Here is a 19266-nt window from a genome sequence, read left to right as displayed (position 1 = left end):
AAAAATATGGGTTCCAAAATAATAATGAAGAGTGCAGAGTCATTGTTTTTGCTGTAAATTGTATAATAAAGTGTAGAAATTAATTAATTTACTTATAAGTCCTGCATTAAGTATTTATTCATTTGTTTATATATTTTTAAGCTATTCTACTTTTTGACTTGTATATTCTGTTTGTAGTTTAAGTGGAGCCATTAAGTGCAGATTAGCTATCTGTCTGATAGTCTGATTCAGCTCAGCGGTGGAGACTGGCTGTGGAAACAGCAACAATTCAGTGTTTCTCTATCTCAGACTGCTTATTGTGTCAGAGATCCACATCACCAGCAGCCAGTGCCACAAATCGATTCAACAATAGTGCAGATAACAACAGCAACAATGGCAGACAGATATGAGTTTTATCAGTGGGATTTTTCTGTTTTCTCCACTTGAGCCATTCTGTCAAGTTATTGGGGGAAGATTTTGCTGGGACTTATGATACCCATGTAACCCAGATAATACATTAATTTCCTCCTGGAGCTGATTGCTGGTGCTGCTGAGTTCACCAGGGCTAGATGATAATCTTTGACTGACAACTCAGCGTGGCATCCTTGTTGAACACAAGCCTGCAGAAAACGACTGTGTCGTAGTCATACCATAAACTCATGGCAATTATTTTCCCACACAGTATTACAGTGCCATGGCAGCAAGGCAGTAAAAACTTGTCATTTTCCAGGAATCCCCTATGAGACACAGTGGTGATTAGTGAATACCCATGGGCTTCAATGTGACCGCCTCCTCCCTCAAGCACCACTGTTTGCCTGGAGGCTTTCCAAACAATGGCATCCCCGTGTATGTAATTGGAACCTACTACACTAACTCCAAGCCCCAATTAAAGTACCATTTTGTCTCCCAGGTCTCTCATTCCAGCTCACAAAATCCTAAACAGAGCTATTAGTCCTTTCTGTGATGATATAAATCATATGTATTATCCTGCATACACACCAAGTATACAGTGTTCTGCATGTAGCATGTTCCCAGATCATGTTACTCAGTAATATTTTGTTAACCTTGAGATGTAAGTTATTATTTGTAAGTTATTATTATTTGGTGCTATATATAAAAACATCCATCCATCAATCCGCTTATCCTTTTCAGGATAAGCTGTCTTATCCCAGCTGTCTTTAGGGCGAGAGGCAGGGTACACCCTGGAGAGGTCGCCAGTCTGTCGCAGGGCTAACATAGACAGAGACGACCATTCGCACTCGCATTTATTCCCACATATGGGTAATTTAGTGTTTCCAATTAACTTAACCCCATTGACAGCATGTCTTTGGATTGTGGGAGAAAGCCGGAGAACCCAGAGAGAACCTATGCAAACACGGGGAAAACATGCAAACTCCACACAGAAAGACCCTGGCCTGATGGTGGAGTAGAACTCAGGAGCTTCTTGCTGTGAGGCAACAGTGCTAACCATCATTAATTTAATTTACCACCTCTTTGTCTGCTCGATAGTGCACATATCAAATCAGCTAATCACACGGTAGCAATTCATTGCATTTAGGCATGTTAAAGACAACCTGCTTAAATTTAAACCAAGAGCCAGAAAAAAATCAAGTCAAAAGCACGAAGTTGAGATAAACAACATTAAAGTATGGATTCTCCATTGTGGGGATGGTATTATGGTGTGGAGGATACTTTAGCAGTAGCATTGTTGATGACCAATAACAACCATTTTATGACAACAGTGCTCCCATCTTCTGATGGCTGCTCCGCAGGAAAACATGCCTTCCAACAAAGTTCAAATCAAACTAGTTTCATAAACATGGCAGTGAATGTATTCACACGGCCTCCACAGTCACCAGATCTCAGTCCAATAGAGCAGCTTTGGGAAATGGTGGAACTCAAGATTCACATCATGGATGTGCAGCCAACAAATTTGCAGTAACTGTGTAATGTCATCATGAAAATATGGACCAAAGTGTCTGAGTAACATTTCCAGCACCTTGGTAACTGTATGTCACAAAGAATTAAAACAGTTTTTTTGGCTAAAGGGGATCGATATGGTGCTAGCATGGTGTAACTAACAAAGTGCCTCATGTATATCAGGTCAAAACACAGACGTGAGACTAGTTGTTGTTGTGAATGCAATCCACAGTAGGCTGTTAAGACTAAAAAAATCACACTAATCCCTATCTGCAAGTTGCCATCTGCTTAAACTTGTTAAGCTAAAATACCCAAAAGCTAAGAAGCAGCATAAAATACACCACAACCTCCTGAGGGGAGAAATAGAGTAAATATGATGTATTTTGGCATTGAAACTGTACCCAGTAGTATTCTTTCCAGTGATCTTAGTGTGGTCTCATGCAGTTATTTACACTGAGATATGTCTGTTGTTGAGACATAGGTATGCCTGATTAAATCCACTGATTAAGGTTATGCTGCCTGGGATATATACACCTTTTATGCAAGCTAACATGTCAGCAATCACAATGAGCCAGTCAGTCACACTTGCATGATAATAAGGTAGTTTCCTCTTGCAGGGTTTTTTTAGACAGGCAGTTGGCCTTCATCAATAGATTCTTGGAGAAGCTTGACAGCGCACCTTTCAGGACGGCACTGGAGTGTGTGACAGTAACCGTCTGTTCATCCTCATGTGGTATTTCCCACTTGTTCTCTCAGTCGGATAGAAACACCCACCGCACCGGCTCAGAGGAAGAGACACCAAAAACTCTAGACTTGTATTTTATTTTGTGATTAAGTCACATAGCTTTGGAGGACTGTACACTTTCACTGACACTCATTTATTTTATTTAGTTAAGACCTGGGTCCTTATTTTACAAACTTATAACTCAGGCTTTTAACTTCAGTCAAACTCATATTAAGTCTTCTCTATATAGAACTTTTTTTATTTTTAAGTTTGTGCATAATGAAGAAAGGTGAAATATTATCATATATGAAGCAACCATAATCAGATCTCTAGTGATGAACCAAACCAATATAGGTTGTTTGGATCAACTGCCCAAAGGTATTCCCAAAATTACACATAGTTCTGATCATAATTAAAATTGTACATTCACAAAGCATATTTACACAGCAGTCACAACTACAACTGGGGGAGGGGTGGGTATTTTCCACCAATCATGAGCGATCTTTAAATTGAAACTCTTTCCAGATGTAGAAGTAACATGAGCTGTGCCCATTTATTTTTTGAGGACGGGTTTATTATTACATAACTGCAATATTATTTGCATAATTAGTTTACAGACCTCATTAGAATTACAGGTTATTTTTAATATATCATAGTTATTATGGAAGTACATTAAATAGTTAAGGGTTGTTTTGGTTCTGTTGTTAAGGAGGCTCATTAGTCCAGCCAGAATCTCTTTAACAGGAAAAAACAGAGAAAATGCTCTATTATACTGCACAGGAAGTGCTTTCATGACTACCAATTTATACATAAACTAATATTTTTATTAAAAAGCTGTAGGTCTTTATATGTCAAGAGAAAGCTGTTTGGTAATCAACATTTATTTCATTGGCATGTTTATGTTGACTGATGTCATTACCTTGAATCATTATTTAAATGTTGTAAAACTTTACAACTTTTGGGTGACTGAAGGTGAAAATGATGCTTAAAATTGTTGGTTGTATTCAGTTATCGTGATATATTTGGTAAGTTTTGGTAATTATATTTGATTAATTGCAACTTGAAATGACTGAAATACATTTCGACCCTTAAATTTTGGCAAACATGGCCCAAATGGGGATATGTGCTCCTTTTCAGATGATCATTATTATTATTAAACTTTTCGTCCAGTTTTGATGAAATTATGCTCAAATGACCTGGAACTTTATCAAGTGCGAAATGCAATTGTCAAATATTAATTCTTTTATTATATCTGACCTTGAAATTGTCCTTCAAAGTAGTAGGAAACCTAATAATGCTTAAAGGTAAAGTTACATATACACATATAGACATACATCCCACAAGTGAGCTGCTGTTATCGCTTCCCGCATTGATCAGGTAAAGCATATACCCTAAGGCTATTGCAGAGCCTGAGTTTGAATCCTCCCTGAAGCCTTTTACTATGTATATTCCCAGCTCTCTCTCTCTCTTGGCTTGCGTGACATCTCTTCATTGTACTATTTCAATAAACACTAAAAAAAAAAAAAAAAAGCCCCCCCAAGTAATATTTTCATTTTCTTTCAGAATAGGATATTGAAAGTACTGTGAGTAGAAGTTGCAACGGTTGAACAGATATAAACCTTTTCTCTACTGGTGCGCTACATTGTTAAAAATTTGAATAAATCTGATTGTGGAGACATCCAAAGGCCGACATTTGGCTGAATGATAAAACTAACATATCTACATATCATAATGTTCTGAAATTGTGTACTGGAGAAAGTGATCATGTCACATCATCCCATTCCACGTTTTGATCTGGCCTTGTAAGATGGACTCTAAAACTGGGTGCAGTTTTCTTCTGAACTGTGTGATGTAGAAAAACAATCCTGCTACGATTTCTAATGTAGGGCTAATGTTTCAAATTAAGTCTTCCTTTCTCTGATTTTTAAATTTGAACATAATAAAGAAAAATTATCATACAAAAATTGTTGACTAGTGATTGTATAAGATTTTTTTAGGGTCATTATTTATGTTCTTTTGGCCTAGCAATTCAGTTACATAGATATTTTAAGTATTGTAAGTCCACTGAATAGTTACAATGTATCAGTTATCTATCCCATTTGGTCATGTAACTTATATTTCAAACATTAACGTCCAAAAGAGCACCATCAGTATTCAATGTAAAAATATAACAGAATGACTGCTTTTCATGTTAATTTAAAAAACAACATTTAATTCTGCAAATTTTTGTCTACCACAGCCCCCTCCCTGAGCAGTTTCCATCAAATATATTGCATGAAAAATAAACCATGACCACATGTTCTGAGTAGCGTTGTGTGTAAAAAATAAATAAACAAATTAAAAAAAAAAGGGGGGGGGGGGGGGGCTGTAAAAAAGTGTTTCTATTTCAAGAAGAAAGTTAGTCGCCAAAGTAAAGGAATCTAAGAATGTAGTTAGACAATGGCCAACATGCCGAATATCTATGTCAATATTGGTTCAGTCAGTAATATGCATCATGTAGTTTAGACCACATTTGGAGGAAGCATTAAAAAACTGAAACAGCTGGAACATGGGAAGAGACTTTCTAATATGTCTTATAATATGTTTCAGGATGGAAAGCCCCAAAGATCAAACTGAGTCCTGTAGTAGATACAGCAGATGACACAGGTTAAATTTGTGCATATATGGTTTTGCTGCTGAATTAAGTACAATGCATTTGAATTGTATTAGTTAAATTCAAATACTGAAATTGATAGGAAAGGGTTGAGTGCAAAAATAAATATGCAGTGTAAATCATTAAACATGTTAATTACTGATATTTTTAATCAAGCTGCTAAAAAAGTACACGGTAATTAAATTCTTGGGCAAACTATAGAGTTCATTTAATTTAATAAGAATAGATTTGTTGCTACATTAATGATACATGTCATTTTAAAAAACAAAAAGAACAACAATAACAATAAATGTACTAAGTCTGAGCTCCACTAAGTCCTTGTGTTTTTTGTAGGCTATGCAAAAACACATCAAAGGTAAAAGAAAAATAAACCTAAAAGTGATATAACTGTAAATGAATCGGAAAGCAGTTTGTATGGAGCTCTTTGAATGTTCAATCTATCATTTGAATATGATAATTTATCGGTGCACTGAAATATATGAGAAAATGGTTGTTAATGAAAATAACAGCTTAGCATCATTTTAATGTATGCAGCAGTTTAAACTTTGATCAAAACACTCACTGAGAGGGAGCAGCACTAAGGCTAAGTTGTTCTGCTCTACTGTGAAGAGACAGCTGAAACAGCAGAACACCAGTGGTGACTTAATTGACTGTGCAACATCAAACAGACACATAGTTTACACTAAAAATGTTCGTTCACTTCGGTCTAGTTTGTTTTTCTCTTATGGCAAACCCAACACCAAGTGTGAACCTTGTGTTCAGCTGCAGAGTCTCTCTGCAGTTCTCCAAACCTTCTTCAAAACTGAAAACTCCAATTCAGATGAATCAACATTCTTCTGCTTGCTATTCTTTCCACTTGGAGCTATACACACGCACACACACACACACACACACACACACACACACACACACACACACACACACACACACACACACACACACACACACACACACACATACATATCTCTATATATATATACATATATACATAGTGGCTTGCAAAGGTATTCGCCCCCCTTGAACTTTTCCACATTTTGTCACATTACAGCCACAAACATGAATCAATTTTATTGGAATTTCAAGTGAAAGACCAATTCAAAGTGGTGTACACGTGAGAAGTTGAACGAAAATCATACATGATTCCAAACATTTTTTACAAATAAATAACTGAAAAGTGGGGTGTGTGTAATTATTCGGTCCCCTGAGGCAATACTTTGTAGAACCACCTTTTGCTGTAATTACATCTGCCAGTCTTTTAGGGTATGTCTCTACCAGCTTTGCTCATCTAGCGACTGAATTTCTTGCCCATTCTTCTTTGCAAAACAGCTCCAGCTACTTGCGTGTAAAGGATCCAAAGGGACTATCAAAAAGTAAACTAATTTTCAGACGCTTATGCAGTGCCACATTTCACCAAACAGCTCGTGTGAACAAGGGCACAGGGCACTGCACAAGAACCTCAAATAATGTTCTATGTGATTTGAATTTGGCAATACACTCCAGGAAGTCACTATCACCTCAGATTCTAAATGTAAGTATATATGGCCACAAACAGACCCATATTTAAACAACTGAACTAAGCCACAGATACAAACACACAAACCCACAAAAACAAAGGGCTAGACCTATTCACGTGTACTTTATATAAGACCATGTCGTGCATGCATTTATGTCTGTGGATCCCAGCCGGCTGTAATCAAAATCTGATATCACAGCTCATATAGCTGGCGATGCAAAGGCAGAAAGGATTGTTTGTTGAATTGCTTGCATGAGCTATTTCAGGAACAGGCAAATCTTCATATTAAACATACACCTATTATTTCCTCCCACCAGCAAAACAATACTCACCACACGAGCAACCTTTTGAGCCACACTTGAGAACAGGAATACATCTGCTCTTTATCGCCTTCTTAGAAAATAATGCTTTGATATATCACTTCTAGCTCCTAGCACTTCTGAACCAGCTTGATAGGTTTGGCAATTTTTACTGTTATTAAGACTGAAGTGCAGTGCTCCTGTCACACAATCTTCAGCGCTAAATTTTAAATAACAGCCACGGGTTCTGCGTAAAGGCTCATTTTTTATTTATGTGATACTACGTAGGAAAAAAAACAACAGCTCTAAGACGGGCGAGATGAAGGGAAGTGCATCGAGGCACAAATAGGCTAGCACCATTATTGACTGTGTGGGTCTTGACTCGAACCAGCTTTCCAGTCATTACAATGTTTTCCTTCACTTTGAATGACATACTGATGTGCTAATTAGAGAGCTGCAATGTGTTCTCTGAATGTGCTAAACTTTTCACTTCTAAAATAACCGATATTATATTCAGCTATAATATCACATGATAAACAAAAGTCTTTTGAAGTTAACACCAAAGCAAGGTTGGTTTTTGTTTTTTGTTTTACCCGACTTACTCTGTGAGCGGGGGAAAACAGAATAAAGACAGAGTTAATAAAACACTGCACACCAAACGTATTAAACATCGATATGTGGCGGGACAGATGTTATAACCTGAAATTATTGAGGACCTTCCCAGATGCTTCAGCAATGATAAAATAGAGTTTATCTACCGGTCTTGAAGGATTTAGTTGGTGTTTTTTGAGTATAATTTCAAAATATTACACCTTTAGATGTCTGCAGTCTTGATGTCTGGAGACTGAAGGGAGATAAGTTGATATTGTCATATTACATGCCAGGGATGGTTCATCTTAAAAAAAAATTTTAATGTCAAAAAAGTAACCCAAGATTTACAACACTTTTTTCCCAATCCATACATGAGTTAATGTAGGTAGATTAGACACAAGCAGCTGGGCTGTGCATATAGTCTGTGCAGTGGATTGAGCTGCTTCAGAGCTCTGCGTGTTGCATTTTTTTATCTTCAACATAAAGTTAATGTTGAAGATAAACCTGTGGCTATGCCTCTAAGAAAATGTCATTTTTTAAATTGTTCAGCTACCCAAGCATAAGACATTGTGGGAACACATTAAAATTATTTAATTGTCTTTCTTAAATGATTTCTCTGTGATGCTAAGCTAAATCCATAGGTGTAAAATGTGTGGGCTGCTGGTTATGAATCATAGATGCTTCTATATGGCTAACATCCTGTTTGGCACGGCAAACTATTTTCAAAAACCTCAACTGTGAGAAGATATAACAAAGACAACAAAATACACTGGGATGAGCAAGGCAGCGATGCAAGCCTTCTAAATGTTGCTGGGCTAATTATGAACAAATCCTTTGAGACTAAACAGAAACTGGCTCATCTCCCACCATCGTTACCACCTCTTGTCCTTGGCCCTATCACAGGCAGCATCAGCCTTTTCCACACGCAGGTGGGCACATCCCTGCCAGCCAATGGAGACATATCCCGCAGATGGGAAAAGCAGCTTCTCTCAAAGTTCCCCAGGATGGTCTCTGGCACTCATCCTCCTCTGTTTTATAATGCCCTTCATCTCCACAAAGTGCTTCTCTGGGATAAATGGGGACTGTGAAGACAGTGACCTCTCAAAAAAATCCCACCATGGGCCTCAAGCCACTCTCACGGCTCGATTCATTAAAGTTCCCAGGAAGTGAAGGCACTCACAAAGAGACTGTTGAGCATCGTGACAGTAGAGGTATGTATTCAAATTTATACAAAAACAAAAAAGCAGAGAGTTTCTTTTTTAGCCTTTGTGACTGTGTGGCTGCTGAAGATTCATTCACAAGGAAATAGACAAAAAACAAGCTGTTCTTTTGTCAAGGCATCATCAACATTACTATGAAAGGAAGCCCTGAGTGTAATGAAGGCTTTAGAAGATTATAACATGGTGCTGGATATCCTCAGTCCCTTTCTGTCGAACTCTCCTTTCAGCTTTAACACACTCTGACGAAGCATTCATCTCTGCAAGAACTTAGCTAAGGTTGGATCATATTCTGGCTGTAGCACAACTCAGTGTTATCTATACTCCTCAATGCATGGTGATATGCAAAATGAGACAGTTCAGCTGTCATACTTTATATTTAAAGAAATACTAGATTTCAAAGTGAAAACCATACAGCCTGCAGTTATAAAGGATAAAGGATTCAGTTATTTATAACATTGGCTTGACACTATGGCAAACATTACTGATGACTTTTTCTATTGAAGTGATGACACGTGATATTTATAAGTTAAAATACGAAGCTTTGTAAGTGACCTAGAGTACTACACAAAAGTCTTGATCTTTGTTTTACTTTGGACATTGGTTGCTTTTTCACTCATTTTCTTATAGCTGACTCACGTTCAGACTAATGTTTTTCTTTGTTTGTTGCTTAGTACAGACCTATGAATCATTCAAACATAAAAAAGGCACCTAACTCAAGGGATGGACAAGTGTTGTATCAACAGATAATAAGCAACTTGGCAAAGAACCAATTTTAAATTGTATCATTAGTCACTTTGACGCTAGCAGCCTTTCGCAAACACATAATTTGTTCCCATTTTGTTAGTTTAATCTACAAAAAAAATAAATAAATACCATGGACACCACAGTTTGACAGGCATAAAACTGTACTTCTGCTTCAACAACGTGATTCCCAAAGAGCTATTAGCCAAAAAACTTGGCATATCTCAGCATGGTGTGCAGTTTGTCATTATTAAATTTGAGGAAAGTTGACAAGTAGAGGACAAGTAGCGCATGTCTTTTATCTTAGCTCATTCCCATCACCCTCGAACAGTCACAGCAGATAACTGCCCCTCCTTGAGCCTGGTTCTACTGGAGATTTCTTTGTATTAAAAGGGAGGTTTTCCTTCCCACTGTCATCAAATTGCCTGCTTATAGGCAGGCGGTTGTCTGATTGTTGGGGTTTCTCTCTATTATTGTAGGATCTTTATCTTACAACATTAAGCACCCTGGGGTGACTATTGTTGTGATTTGGCACTACATAAAAAAATTGAATTGAATTTACTTGAACTGACAAAGGAAGAATTGTCAGGTCAAAAAACTATCCACAGCCAATAAACAGTGTCTGAAAGTCATGTATAATAGGGGGGGGGGGGGGGGAATCCAGCATGTCCTGTTCACTGAAGCCTCAACAGAAATGGCCTCAGTTGAAGCATGGCTTTCAAGAAGCCATTCTTAAGGAAGGGAAACAGGGAGCAAAAGCTGCTGTTGCTTTTCATTAATGTAAAACAGTACATTAACTCATAACACACCGGGGAAAGTAATATTTTACACTACTTGCTATATTTGTTATACGTTACTGCAGAAATTGACTTGACAGATTATATCATAACCAGCTAACACTATAAACCTGCAGCTACAGGTGATCACTCATCACAGTCTTTGTTATCTGTTGTGGTTTCAGGTTCTGGCTGCTGTAACGAGTAACGAGTCAGTTTAGAAGGCAAAGCTGGGTTTTTCAAATTGGACTGAAAATCAACAGTTAACACTTATGGAGTTATACTAATCATCAGTCACCCTAATCATCAGTGTTATCATCAGTATGTGTGGAAGAGGTCAGGAGAAAGGTAGAAAAATGAGTGTCTATAACCTTTTGAAAAACCCAACAGAGGCTCTGTCGTGGTTTGGGGCTGCATTTCAGCCAGTGGTGTTGGGGATCTTGTCAAAATTGATGTAATTATGAACACATAAAAGTCCTGCCAGATTTTGATCCACCATACAATACCATCTGGAAAGCATCTAATTGACATTTCTTCTTTTCTTTTTTTTTTTTTTTACCATGGCAGTGATCCAAAACACACTGCCAACAGAGTAGAAACATACCAGGATAGAAAAATAAACAACAGAAGACTACCAGTCATGGACTGGCCTCCCCAGAGCCTGGATATCAACATTACCAAAGCAGTTTGGGATCAAGGTTGTGACTAATATCAAATGAAAAGCTCTGTCCTTCAAGAAACCTGAAGAACTATTCCTGAAGACTACTTAAACACGTTACAAGAAAGGGTTTTTATTAGCTTTAGAAAAGCTGAAAGAAGCTTTTTTTTGTTTGAAAAGCAAAGCCACAGCATCCAGTGGTCAAATTAGACACAAAAAATATGAATCAGCAATATAACTGAATAGAGATGTTACTGAATGAAACAAAACTGTTTCATTAGTCACATACATAAATCCGTGAACCAGTGAAACATAATGTTGGTTTCCACCACAGGAACTAACGGGCTTTTTAGGCCACCATAACCTTTTGTGCCTAGTCAAACTGCCTCTGCAGTACCTTGCAGAGGAGAAAAAGTACCTATTCCACAGTAAGTTCTTCTCATCAGCCACAAAAAACTGCTGAGCATGGACTCATTGCTTACTGGCTGAATTTGGACAGGAATGTAGGAAGAATGGAGGAAAGGAGTCTGTTCAAGTAAGTTAACTTTCACCTTCACCAAGTTCCTGCAATGTAAGGTAGCTATAAGTAGTGAGAAACCTAAAAGATTTAGCAGACAATGAAACAATTTGTTATAAAGCATAAAATGATTATTGCCGTTTTATCATGACAAGGATATTGTTACTCCTGTACAATGAGTCTCCTAATGCCTAAGAGGTTTTGTGTTGTGGCAAAAGCCAGTGCCTCTGTTTGTTTGTGTTTTCATTGTATTTTATTATTGCTGGGTTTCTCTGAGACAAATATCCAGGATAATCCCGGCAGCCAGGATGCTATGCTTTGAGGTCCTTTGACTGAGGAAAAAAGTGGATAGACATTGCCTGTAGAAAGTTGCTGTTAAAACTGGTGATCTTCACTGTGTCACCAACTTTTAATTAAATGTGATGGAACTGTACTGTTTGAACAAACAAATCTGAAGTTCCCCACAGTGTAGTGTTTCAACTGCTCAAAACAAGTTAGAGGGCAGAGCAGTGATATTTCTGGAAAACCACAATAGCATTTTCATTAGAGGTGAACATGTACTACAAATACTTTGTGACACACTGAAAAGGTTCCTGTGGCAAAGATTCCACTGTTGTACTTAACAGATCGCATGACACAAAATCTTAGGAGGCACAAAACAGGATGAACCCCAAAATCAAAAAGCAGAACTTGAGTTATTTTATCATTTCAGTCAGTATTAATTAAATATTGGTGTATAATAAATGACTATTAGCTGGATTAATGATGCTTATCATGTAACAAGCGAAAAACTGGAAAACATTGGTCCAGTTATTATCTGAACTCAAATGTGATCATGTTGCCGCACCCCTAAGGCTAATAGAGATGATCTTTACTTGTGTATAGTTTACCCAAGGCTTCGCCACATATTGTGCGTGCGTGTGTGTGTGTGTGTGTGTGTGTGTGTGTGTGTGTGTGTGTGTGTGTGTATAACCAAATTATTCCTGAGCACTTTGTCTTGCTAACACTGAGTGCTTCAGTAATTATGTCATGTAAGGGCAATCAGAGTTAATTAATTATGGTCAGATGAACTGCCTCTAGCAACCTTTCATACATGTGTGAAAGGTCAGTTTTCCTTGCAAGGCAGAAATGAAGTTGCTGACAAAGTGATTGATGTGTCTGTGAATGTTGATGCTTCAGACAAAATAATCTCAGTAAATTCTTACTCCAGCCAAAGAGAAACCTCTTCTACTGAAGGCTCAATTCTACAGCTTGTGAAAAGTGGAGATGCAAGGATTCTTTTAGCAACTTCAACATGTGAATGAGCATCCACCCCCATGTAACACAATGCATGCTCACAAAATAAATAACTGGAATAATATTGTGAATTAACAAGTTTTTTTTAAAGGCGTACAAGTGTTAAGTTGCAAAATATTTGCTCTTGAAATAACAAATTACTTGATTACAGATGCAGACAAAACGCAATCAACTGAAAAGACTACATATACACTTACACACTTAAAGAAACATTAGGACTTTGTTTTGGTGAGAGCCCCATAGACAAAGAAGATAATTACCAGAGGCAAAACTTCCGCTCATTGCTGAAATAGATCACTTATTGTGTTTGGGGTGTCAGTGCCTTTTGGATTCATGCTGATAACTGACACATACAATGCCTTGCTCTGTAGCTAATTTTGACAGATCATCCAGGAAGTCTGTGGTCCAATTTTGCTAACTGTAATTCTAAAAATATAATTGCATGCGTTAGATGGGGACCAATAAGCAAGTATTTCTGTTTCTGCAATGGACCCATGCAGTTTATGGATGCACCTTGCTAACCATGCTTGCTAGCATAGGCTGATAACTTAGCACCTCAACCCCTCATCCCAGATGAGGTCAGTACAAGACGTAGAAAACCCACATGATGTACCATAGCTATACCATATGGTATACTATTTATCTTAGTACAGTGGCATGGCAATTTTGCATGTGTCACAGTTTTCAGTAAAGGCATGCAAGTGCAACTGATACACTAAACAAAGGTTAATATACATTTGCACACTCACCTGAATTGAAACATCACTGTAAGATCCTCCGATAACCCCTGAGATGGCCAGTGGAACCTCATTTTGAATTGGTCTCGAGCCGTCTGGGCAGATGAAACCTGGGTCGTGCACCTTAGTGAGGGATGCTCTTACAAAATCTAGCGACTGCTCCAGAGCATAAGTGTCTTTCGAGCAGGTGTCCAGGATGTGAGCCCCCAGCTGGAGACCAGGAAGGATGCGATCGCTGGAGTTAATCTCATCAAGTGCCAGCAGCATGGCTTCCAGTCTCTGGATCCCTCTCCCCTCGTTGATCTTACCACAGTCTTCCATTCCATCGCCTTTTTCGTGCACCGGGAACAGGCCTCCAATCACCAAGTCCCCATCAACGATGATCTCACGTTTGGCTGAAGGGGGCAGTCTGGAAATACTAGGCAGGACTCCTGGTATCAGCAGCTCGAGAAGGAACACATGGAGAGGCCAGTAATGTGCAGAATTGGCCTGCGACTTGGGGCAGAGCACTGCACTCAGCATGGCAGGACCAGGTAGCTTGATTTAGCAGGTTGAAGTGGAGAGCAGAAGAGGTTCACACAATTTGGAGGCAGATGTCTTTCAAGTCCTCTGTCAGTGAGTGCAGCATCTTTCCTTAAAAAAAAGGGGGAAAATTAATATATGCTATCTATCTATCTATCTATCTATCTATCTATCTATCTATCTATCTATCTATCTATCTATCTATCTATCTATCTATCTATCTATCTATCTATCTATCTATCTATCTATCTATCTATCTATCTATCTATCTATCTATCTATCTATCTATCTATCTATTACATTTGTATCCTATTCCTGTGGAGTAAAATGTAACGTCCTTGCCCAATGTCAATGAAATTCTTGAACTAAATATGGGTCAGAGGCCTATTGGTCACTTTTTTGCTCACAGGTTTACTCAAAGATATGAACAGTCATGCTTTTTCTCTCTTATCTTTTTAACTGATTCTTACCTGAACTACAAGCCTTTTTCTTAACTTTCCTGACTTAGAGTCTATATAATTACTACAGAGAAATGGTTTTATTGAAGACTCTAAATTTAAGAATTCTATCTGAAGGCTGAAACACAGCCATTAATCTTAGAATTTACTTTCTGAAGTGAAACAGAAGACCTTAATATTTTAGTCAGAGTCTCAGCAGTTCCAGTGTGAAATAAATAAAATTTTATCTGAAAGACTGACTCAGTGTTACCACCTTCAAGTGACCACATCAAACATTTATTGATATTTAAGGCACCTCTTGACTGAAGCATAATTTCCAGGCAACGGAGATATCACATACACGGTGATTCTCCTCAATGGATGTGGTTGCCATGGAAACATGGTGGGTAAAAAATAAGGGTTGGACTGCAGGGGAGTGGGCAGAGAGACATGTATGCTAATATATTCCTATCATGTTGAAGTAAGATCCACCGGGGGTTGTCTGATTAGGTGGGCAGGTTCAATCACAGCGCTCTTAGAGAGCCAATCGTATTTATTCCAAACACAATTATTAATCACATTGATCAAATGCATAGTTCAGAACAAACACATAGATTAAAGTAGATTCATACTCTGGAATGTATTTTTAAAGACTTGTGGTTTACTTTTCTTTTTCTGCAAATACTATCAGAATTTCTTATCAGAGCTTATATTTCAGCAGTATTACTCACAGAAAGCTCTGAGGGATGTAACAATGGCACATAATATCAACAAAAATTGTCTGTGGGTATGTTTTTCCTTTTTTAAATAGAAGTTGAGCTATCAGAGGAGTCACGCTGGTAAACCCACAGAGCTTGGCAGCAGTTTGGACTAGGCGATGTGCTGCCGCTACGTTCTCCTTTAAGACACAGTGGGAAGCGTATTACTGACTTTTCCCCTTCTGTCACACAGTGTTGTTACTTACATTATAATACTGTATAAAAAAAGATGCTCGTGCATTGACACTTCTTTTATTGGCAGTTCTATCAACAGTCGTTTCATTGAGTCTGAGTGTGTCCTGTTTCCTGTGCTCACAGAGGCAGAAAACCATCACAGTGGGGTTCACAGGGACTGGTTCCAAAAACACCAGCGACACAAGCATAAGTTCATGCGTGCGTGCATGCTTTTGAACACTTCAGGATACACAAGATACTGTGAATCACACAGGATATTGTGAGGAATATCCTGTGACAGCACAAGCATCTCTTGAGTGAAAATGAGGAGCAAAAAGTGTAATGAATGCCAAATTTCTTACCAGATAAATATTACATCAGATTAGGGGTGGGGAAATCTTATGGTGCATTGATGAATCTGTACCCATCAAACTAAATTACATGTGGTAATATACAAAGTTACAGCCTCTGTCTCATGTCTGCTGTGTGTCTTGAACACTACGTGCAGGTGTATGGGACTGCTGCAACACATTTGCCCTATTATTAGAAGCAAGGTGAGAAATCAACTTGGAGAGTTCAACTTTAAGAGTCTAATTGGTCTTCAGTGCTGTCTGTTGAGCAGATGGGGGCTTTCTGGTTGCAGAGACTAGGTCACAGTATGAATTAATGGTGCAACAAGGAACAGCCAATTAGGCTGGTCAATACAAACTAAGCTAAAGTGAGGTTAGAGATGCAGAAGCTCTTCTAAAACCTCTAAGAACTGCAAAGAAATGCTGGCGTGGCTGAAGTGGACAGCTATTAAAATCAAATTTCTTCCAATTATTTGCATACATTCTTTAAATGGGAGCAGTATTATCAGCTTACATGAGAATTAAAACAACAACATCTGCTAAAGTAGCTTTTATCAGGCCTCGATCACATCATTAAAACTATCTTGAAACGGCTGTCACACTCACACTGAGCAGCCAAGAGAGTCACACGCTCCCCAGCTGTCTGCGCACAATATTCCCTCTGAAAGGCAAGTTCAAAAAGAAAAGACGGCGTGCTTTACTCAGCTTTGAACCATCAGCTAATGCATTACTGCTCCTGCCCAGCACAGAGGATTTCTCCAACATTAGCATAAAGAGGCTTTGAGAACACTATTCCTTATTGTCCTTACTCCTTATCCCGGTATAACTAATGTGTAAAAAATGACTCACCACCCAGTTCCTTTCAGCAGTGATGGTGATTGGCAGGTATAATCATATTATCTACGCAGAAGTACAGTGTTATTTATGTCTGGCGAATGAGCTGAAGAAATGAATGCACCTCCTTTTTTGTTATCATCAGGTACAGACTGAAAAATAATTGTTATAAAACAATAATTTATATTTTTAATTGTTTAAAATGGTGACACAACTCAAAATTTGAAGAGTAGACACAGTCTGCATGCAGTTTTATTGAAAAGTACTCGATGTGACATTTAATTTAGAGCCCGATCCACTACACATGAATCATTAAGCCGGGTGAGTATGACAGCCTAAACAGCGTACTTGTCCTATGACATTTAAAACACTACTTTTCTGTGCTTATCTGATTAAAAACTAGATTTAGGTTTAAAGTTTAGAGGTTACAGTGTTATATAACATCAGATAATAAACTGTCAAAAACTGAAGGTTTCAGTCAGAAGACAATACACAAATCATCCACTTCAAAGCATCAGATCTCTACGTATGAAAATGAACTACAAAAAGAAGAGAAAACTGCAACCTCAATAGCTCGTCTTATGATTCCCATCATTATATAATCTCCACTGGGGACCCAGTTTATCCCTCCACCTGGACTTGTCAGCTGAAGGAATTAGGATCCCTCTGTGGTGGCCAGCAGCCAGCTGATTGTGTTTGAATGTGAAATAAATGCGTATTTTTCAGAAAAGAAATAGTGCAGTTGTTTAATTTTTACAAAATAAAATAAAATAATAAAATAATGCCCTGTCAGTATGTTTATTCATAGGTCACACTTAGACTGGGAGACAAAGGACAGATGTAAGAATTACATGTGCTAGAGCAGATTTTCTTTGTTTCCTCTTGGTGAGCATGTTGGTGAGCATGCTGACACCATCTGATGATAAAATACATAACATCCATCAAGACACCGTGGTGGTGTCTCCCATAATAAATAACTTACCTTTGAGGTAAATCCTACCCCATCACTCCTGTCTGACTCCTGTCATAACAATATGATGCGTGAGATATGTGGATGATTCCAAAGCAAAAACACTTTCTTCACTTTTTGCAATGACTCGATACATTTACGAGCTGAATTACTTCCCACATTAGGGTCGAACCACATTGTTTATGGCGCTGTCCAAAAACAAAAGCCCTGATTGGTTTGAGAGGAATCTCTGCTTCACTCAATTATGTAATTTTTATTTGAGACAGTGAATACACTCGGGTCAAGCAGGATTACAACTTCACATATTCATACAGGGAAATGCTAGCACCTCCACAGTAACACGCAGGTATTGGGATGGCTGATAATAAAGTGAAAGAAAGTCTCCTCCTGCTATTTTTGGTTTGTGTTGACAAATAGACTTTGGTGCATCAGATGTGGCTTGTGAGAGGGGGAATGGGGATAAATGCTGGGAAAATCATGAACTGCTGATAAGGTATTATAATAACGGACCTGTTGGGAGTAATGTTGTGGCTGTGGGATACATGCTGGGGGGTGGGGGGGCGACGACTTTGTAACAAAAAAAATAAAAAATAAAAATGCAAAATCACGTCAGATAGGAAAGACACAAAGTACTTTCTGTGTTAAACCCACCGTCAGTATAACATCAAAATTATGAAGGGACCATTTCTTACCTGTTAGTAGCACTAGGTGTTTCTTCCCGAATGGATTTGAAGGGTTTCTTTGCGCAAGCCGAGCTTCAGTACGTTAGAAACGTGAAGAGCTTCATGTGACGAGCAGATTCCAGATGTTGTTCACTTTGGGCATCTTTGCCAGGCATCGGTTTGGATCTGTCCTTGGTTCTGAAGTGTTCTTCACATTGGTAAGTCTTACAAACTCCTTTCGGTGCCCCCCAACTTGTGCCTGCCAGCCACAGTGACTACGAGCCCGTAGACTACCGCCCAAGTGCTCATATATCCATCCACAAGCGCAGCAGAAGGACCGAAGGCTTCTCTTTGTCTCTCACAGCGAGCAGGACTAAGAGGCAAGTGAGTCTAAATTAAATCATAACCGCGCATTTTTTAACGTTACATTTCATATTGAACGTCGCTTCTCTTCGGAAAGTTCGTCAAATTAACTTCAAAACAAGCGGCGCTGAGAAAATCCTGCCGTAGCCCATCGGCTCAGAGACGCACAGCCACTCGCAGCTCTTCCACAGAGATAATGAGTGCGAGAGTCGACACCGTGCTCGTCTCAGAAACCTGACGATGCTTCATACAGCGTTTGTTTGCAAGTCAGTGAAGGGAGCCACAGCAGCGAAAGATGTGTCATTATTTTGAGTCGCTCTTATTTGTAAAAATAAATAAATAAATAAATGTATAACTATAATAATTTTCACTGTTCTTTCTGCAGGACTAAAGGATAAAAAGGTGCATCAACTTCTCAAACAGGTCAAGTGACTTATTCATGTGGAGCTGAGCTTGTATAGTGTCAATGTCATTTTTAATGATAAACCGAAAAGAAGAAGAAAAAAGGTGATTCGCATAGATTATATAAACCGGATGTCTTCTGCTAAATTTAGCAAGATTTTTTTAAAAGA

The 19266-nt window shown here is 38.4% G+C and overlaps 1 protein-coding gene across 2 annotated transcripts in view; it reads right to left on the bottom strand.

Moving 5' to 3' along the window:
• The window catches only part of grm2b (glutamate receptor, metabotropic 2b), a 28033-nt gene extending 9155 nt beyond the window's left edge, over nt 1–18878 (bottom strand). The window contains exons 1-2 of one of the 2 annotated variants that reach the window (XM_086292828.1): nt 18362–18878; nt 13637–14257 (exon numbers count right to left, since the gene is read on the bottom strand). In XM_086292828.1, coding sequence (XP_086148954.1) covers nt 13637–14146 — 510 coding nt within the window. In that variant the 5' untranslated portion in view covers nt 14147–14257; nt 18362–18878. The remainder of the gene's footprint in view (nt 1–13636; nt 14258–18361) is intronic. The other variant, XM_086292829.1, reaches the window with a different exon arrangement.
• Between the last annotated feature and the right edge of the window lie 388 nt (nt 18879–19266).

This window comes from Aulonocara sp. 'chitande type north' Nkhata Bay, linkage group LG5, assembly GCF_057382095.1.
Source record: "Aulonocara sp. 'chitande type north' Nkhata Bay isolate Kocher_YH1m ecotype deep benthic linkage group LG5, A_spYH_male_GT1.1, whole genome shotgun sequence".
Classification (NCBI taxonomy): domain Eukaryota; kingdom Metazoa; phylum Chordata; class Actinopteri; order Cichliformes; family Cichlidae; genus Aulonocara; species Aulonocara sp. 'chitande type north' Nkhata Bay.
This window is presented reverse-complemented; position numbering and strand designations above follow the sequence as displayed.